The 6000-nt window shown below is 53.0% G+C and overlaps 1 protein-coding gene across 3 annotated transcripts in view; it reads left to right on the top strand.

Annotated features, from left to right (window-relative positions):
* The first annotated feature begins 227 nt into the window (after positions 1-227).
* TRPC3 (transient receptor potential cation channel subfamily C member 3) overlaps positions 228-6000 on the top strand; it is a 69932-nt gene continuing 64159 nt past the window's right edge. For 2 of the 3 annotated variants that reach the window (XM_028135394.2, XM_008158652.3), the window contains exon 1: positions 228-470. In XM_028135394.2, coding sequence (XP_027991195.2) covers positions 235-470 — 236 coding nt within the window. In that variant the 5' untranslated portion in view covers positions 228-234. The remainder of the gene's footprint in view (positions 471-6000) is intronic. The other variant, XM_054716766.1, reaches the window with a different exon arrangement.

Here is a 6000-nt window from a genome sequence, read left to right as displayed (position 1 = left end):
CCGCCGCCGCCGAAGCCGCAGCTGCCGCGGGTGGATGGTGGGCGGCGGCGCGGCGGCCTCGGCTCCCGTCTCCGGCTGCCGGGTGTCGGGCCGCGCCGCGGTGTCCTCCTCGCTCCCCGTCCGTCCAGGGCTGCGCGGGGCGCGGGAGGCGGGCCGGGGGCGCGGCGGGGAGACGGCGCGGCGAAGGCGGAGGCCGGCGGCTGGCGTCCCCCCGCTCGGACCGCGGCCGGCGCGATGTCCACCAAGGTCAAGAAGTGCAAGGAGCAGGCGAGGGTGACCTTCCCCGCGCCCGAGGAGGAGGAGGAGGAGGCGGAGGAGGAGGGCGAGGACGGCGAGGACGTGGGCGCCGAGCCGCAGCGCCGCCGGCGGGGCTGGAGGGGCGTCAACGGGGGGCTGGAGCTGCGCTCGGCGACCTCGTCGCAGGAACCGCACGGCCGCCGCCCGCCGCCCTGGTCGCCGGAGCCCGATCTGTAAGTACCGGCCGCAGCGGCCCGGAGGGAGGCGCCCCCGCCATCCCGCGACGTGCCCGGGACCTCAGGCCCCAGCCGGTGTGATTCGGGGACCGTTCCCTGGGGGACTTCCGGGGCGCGGACGGCATGGCGGGGCCCTGTCCCGGCCGAAGCGCGCGGACCTGCCCCGCGAGCCGGCACCGCGGACGCTTCCTCTCCGGCAGCCGGGGGCGCGCACGGCGCCGTGGACGGGAAACCGGGAGAATGCCCGGGCCCCGCTCCCCCGGGGGTGGGGGTCCAGGAAGGCCAGGTGCGCACCGACTAGGGCGCGCGCGCACCTCCGACTCGTCCCGCGTCCCAGCGTGAGCCACCGGGGAACGCGGATCCCCTCGGAGGCTCGGGCCGTCGGGGCGAAGGGAGGGGACCGTGTGCGATAGAGAGCGGTGGACGGTGTGCCCGGCCGCGGGTTTCCCGACGGCCCGCTCACCGGAGTCTGCAGCCGGAGCCTGCGGGGCCCCCGGGAGAGGGCGGCCGGGAGACGGGGCTGCGGCTCGGGGTCAGCAGCGGTGCCCCCTTAAAGGAGGTGGAGGTCGGCGCTGAGTGTGAGAAGGAGCAACTGCGCTTCATGCCCGGGTCTGCGAGACGCAGAGAGGATGGAGGAGAGGGCGGCTCCTTTTACAGGGCGCAGGCCCCCTAGCTCTGCTGCCACGTACCCGGGGCGTGACGCGGGGTTTATTGTCTTTTTTAGGAAGAACCTCAGATCTAGGTGGGAAGCGAGGGTCGGAGGGCCGCGGTCCTGCCCGCCCGGGCCGGGGCCCGAGGAGGTGGTTCTGCAGCGCCCCCTGCTGCCGCGGGCGGCCGGCTGCCGGGTCTCGGCCGCGGGGGCCAGCAGGCCCACCTGCCATCCTGGAACACAGACAGCAGAGGCTGGCCTGGCAGCAGGTGCCCCGGGAAGGCTTTAATGTGAGCATCGTGCTCCGATGTGTTCAGTTGTTGCTGAGGATGGGCCTGCGGTGGACGTGGGCGGCCCAGGAAGTGGAGGGAAGTCATGGGATCCGTTGGGATTCAAGCGCCGCCAGCTCGCTTCCCTGCCTCCCTAGGGTTTTAGACATTTTTCCTTTTGTCCATTTGGGTTTTAGAACCCTGCTCAGTTTCTTGATTCTTTAAAACTAAATTGGACACCAATTAGAGCACTCTTAGCGGAGAAGGCGGGGCGGAACAGATTCTCGCTCTGCCTTTCCAAGTTGGGGTCGATAACCCAAGCACCGGGCAAGCGCCATGCAGACTGGCTGTCCAGCTGCCAATGGAACATCCTCTATCTGCGTGGGGAGTTTACACAACTCAACAAGCAGTGTTGGCCTGTGCTTACTCCTAAAGCGGGTGGGAAGACGGGGTCACTTTAAGGAGACAGGCATTAAAACATTTCTTCTGGAGGCAGGGCAGCCAGCTCTCCGTGTTTATTTGAGGCCTGTGACTGGGTAACGTCAGAGACTACGTTGGTATCTCCAGCAGAGATTAGCTCTTTATTCCATCCGAGCAGAACATGCCCAGTTCCAGAGCTCAGGGAACAAACAGCCCTAGGAAGGAATCGGAGCAGGATGGCCCCAGGTCACCCTCAGGAGGCAGAAGAGAAGGGGTGCTGAGGGTGGAACCACTTACACCAAGAAGACTCCTCAGGGCAGTCCTGAGGTTCATTTCACTGTCCATGCCCCAGGAGGCTATTTGGAATTTTAAAAATATATATTTTATTGATTTCAGAGAGGAAGGGAGAGGGAGAGAGAGATAGAAACATCAATGATGAGAGAGAATCATCGATTGGCTGCCCCCTGCATGACCCCCACTGGGGATGGAGCCCACAACCCAGGCATGTGCCCTGACCGGGAATCGAACTCCTACCTCCTAGTTCATAGGTCGATGCTCAGCCACTGAGCCATGCCGGCTGGGCTGTTTGGGAATTTTAAACACACTTATTTAGGAGGAAGAATGGCATCTGTTATATCACTAACAAGACTTTTAAAAAAAACCTTTGATAGAATTCTTGCTTCAACCAGCGATTCAAATTGAAACTTCCTTTATCTTAATTATTTGCCAACCTAGGGCCAAGTAATGTATCATTGGCAAGATGACCTCATTCCCGAAGTCTATTTGGTTGTAATATAGCTGATAAACTCCAAAAAGGCATTTGAAGGCATTCTCATGAATTTCAATTCAAAGATCTTTCTTAAGCATTTACATGTGCAGAGTGCGGGCTAAGTACAGCAAGCCACTACGATGAGTATGACAACTTGTCTGCACTCAAGAAGGAAATTTAAAGTCTCACGAGGGAGAGGTGGGAATAAAGCTGATCATAAGCAATTATGCTATAAGTTAGAGTAGAATAAGCAACATAAACACACACATACACAAGGATAGAGCTATGCAGGGTCAAGTCCAAAGGAGAGACGGACAACTTAAGGTTGTGGAGAAATTGAGGAAACCTTTGTGGGCATTAAAAGTTGTGCCTGGCCAGTGTTGTCCAGTGGTTGAGCCTCACACATAAACCAGGAGGTCACGGTGAGATTCCTGGTCAGGGCACATGCCCCAGTTTCAGCTGGATCCCCAGTACGGAGCGTGCAGGAGGCAGCCAATCAATGATTCTCTCTCCCTCTCCCTTTCTCTCTCTGAAATCAATAAAAACATATTTTAGAAAAAGATGCATAGGCTATGAGGCAGAGACAGAATGGGTAATTACTTCAAGCCTTCTCTCCTCACGCCCCCCGCCCTCCCCTTCCCAAATGCCAGGCATGTCTAGGGAATATATTAGTTGAGTTTGTTGGAACACAGATATGTGTAGGAAAACAGTGAGATGTAGCTGGATGTGTTGGTTTGGGGCATTAATGTGGAGGATCCGTATGCCAGGAAGAAGCAATAGGAAGTTATTGATTGTTTCAAAGCAGCAGCAATTTGATCAAAGCCACTCTGAGAGCAGGATGGATTGAAGCAGCAATTGGCAGACTGTGAATAAATAAATTAGGGGCGATTGTGGCTATCCAGGCTGAGATTAGGGTCTGTAACTGTGTGGTACTGATGGGATGGAAGGAGGAGAGATTAGAAGGGAGAATACAGATACAATCTTTGGGAATTTGCAGCTAACTGCTTTCTCCATGGTTTATAGAGAAAGCAGGGTCGGAGAGGACTTGGTGATTTAAACCTAGATAACTAAGAGATTATTGATGTCATTGTTGAAAAGAAAAGAACAAAGAGGAGGGTTTGTCAAACAGAAAGATGGAAATGCAAGTTTAAAGCTCAGAGAATCTGAGAGTCTACTTACTATCTGATGGGAATGGTTACAGAGTATATGGTGTCACCGAAGAAATGTGATGGGAAAAACAAAGGGATCCTAGGCTCTCATATCTTAGGGAAAATATTTTGTGAGAGAGAGAGAGAGAGAGAGAGAGAGAGAAGCAAGGACACAGAAAATGATGAAGGGGCTGGTGGTAGGTACCAAGGCCAGGCTGCCTAGAGAGAGAGAGGAGTTTCAGGAAAAGGGAAGAATTGGCCCACAGTTGTCAAATACTCGATAAGCCAAGAGAGGAGCTTAGGAGTCTGCTTTGGAAGAAGGATCGGTGCTGGTAACACGGGCACAGACCGTAGGTCCCTGCAGTGTTATGTTCTCGGAGAAAGACGTCTGGGAAAGAGAATTCCGTGTAGTTTTTCTTTGGAGGAAGTGCTCTCCTAACAAAAGCAGTAATTTGTGTTTACGTAATACTTCAGGCCGTCATTTGTACTCACTAACGTGAACCACGCCTCCTTACAGCAGGTTTTATCATCTGGAAAGGAGGGCATTGGCACAGAGAATAAAGTCATTTTCTAAGGGTCACTCGGCAGGCGACCAGCTTCTGTGTTCGATACAGAATTATTAACTGTGTCGTCACGCTGGCCGTGGGCTCTGCACTTGCCTGTCCTACAGCTTTGCTTCCTTTGACCAACATCTCGCATTCCCACACCCGCCACCCGTCTGCTGTCTGTCCCGTGTACCTGATGTTTTCAGACCCCACACACGAGCGAGATCACACAGTTTTCCTTCCTGTGTCTGGCTTACTGCACGTTGCACAAGGTCTTCCAGGTTTGTCTGTGTTGTCACCAATGGCAGGGTCTCCTCTGTTGAGCTGAATAATATTCCAGTGTGATTTAGACACATTTGTCAGTTTCTCTGTCCATTCATCTGTCAGTGAACACGTAGGTTGTTTTCACATCTTGGATCTTGGCTATATGCTGAGAGAGTAGATTTCAGATGCTCTCCCCAAAAGGAAAAAAGAAAAAGAAAAAGGAGTTTTATGAGGAGGTGGGTATGTTAATAACCTTTTTCACTATGTTTATCTAATCATCATATTTTGCACCTGACATTCAATTTTTATTTTTAAAAAATTATTTAAAAATAGCCAAGAGAGAGAGAGAGAGAGAGAGAGAGAGAGAGAGAGAGAGAGAGAGAGAAGCAAGGACACAGAAAATGATGAAGGGGCTGGTGGTAGGTACCAAGGCCAGGCTGCCTAGAGAGAGAGAAGAGTTTGGCTCAGTGGATAGAGCGTCGGCCTGCGAACTGAAAGGTCCCAGGTTCGATTCCGGTCGAGGGCATGTACCTTGGTTGCGGGCACATCCCCCGTGGGGGGTGTGCAGGAGGCAGCTGATCGATGTTTCTCTCTCATCAATGTTTCTAGCTCTCTATCCCTCTCCCTTCCTCTCTGTAAAAAATCAATAAAATATACTAAAAAAATTATTTAAAAATAAAGTCACAGAGTGATTAGAAGATTAGGATAATAGGCTCAGTTCTGTGTGACTGGGGAGCTGAGATGCGTGCCCTGGGCCTTGCCACCCAGAGGACCTCGTTGGAGGTCAGTTTCCGCGGCACTGGCTGCATCTCAAGGTCCGGGTCCGGGCTTAGCTGGGCTGTGGGACTGAGAGCAGGCGGGTGCGTGGCTTGGGCATCAGATTGGAAGTAGCCTCTTCCGCCCGCCCCTGGGACAGAACTCGGATTCTCTAAGTGCCTGTGAAATCTCCAGGGACAGGAGTTTGGACGTTGAGGACTGAAGTCAACCTGGTTTACGAAGGAGGAGGCAGGTTTCTCACAGTTAGGGTTTCATGTTGAAGACTAGCACAGCATTAGACTTGAGACCTTTGATAATCTGAACCTTTTCATTATAATATTAGTTTATCCCTCAGAGGAGTAATTTCTCTGTGTACAATATACAGTTGTTATTTTTGTTGGTTGTTTTAAGTTATTCTATGAATATTGTTTTGTAAGTTAGCTAGTGATATTGTGATAAGTTTTGTAAGTTAGCTAGTGATAAAAGGGCTTAAAGAACAATAGTTCCCCCCCAACCCCCATTTCCCTGGTTCCCTTTCTTTCTCTTCCTGCCCACTTTCAGCTCCTTCAACTACTACCCTCTGGCTAGTCATATACTTTAGATGTTAGCAGTCGTCTCAGGTGGGAGTTTCACTCACTCATACCTCTTATTCCCCCTCCATCCTCTGCTACACTGCTTATCACAATTTCTGGTTAATATCTTAAAGT

This window comes from Eptesicus fuscus, chromosome 6 (genome assembly GCF_027574615.1).
Source record: "Eptesicus fuscus isolate TK198812 chromosome 6, DD_ASM_mEF_20220401, whole genome shotgun sequence".
Taxonomy (NCBI): Eukaryota; Metazoa; Chordata; class Mammalia; order Chiroptera; family Vespertilionidae; genus Eptesicus; species Eptesicus fuscus.
The sequence above is the reverse complement of the archived record's forward strand: the minus strand, read 5'-3'. Positions and strand labels throughout refer to the sequence as shown.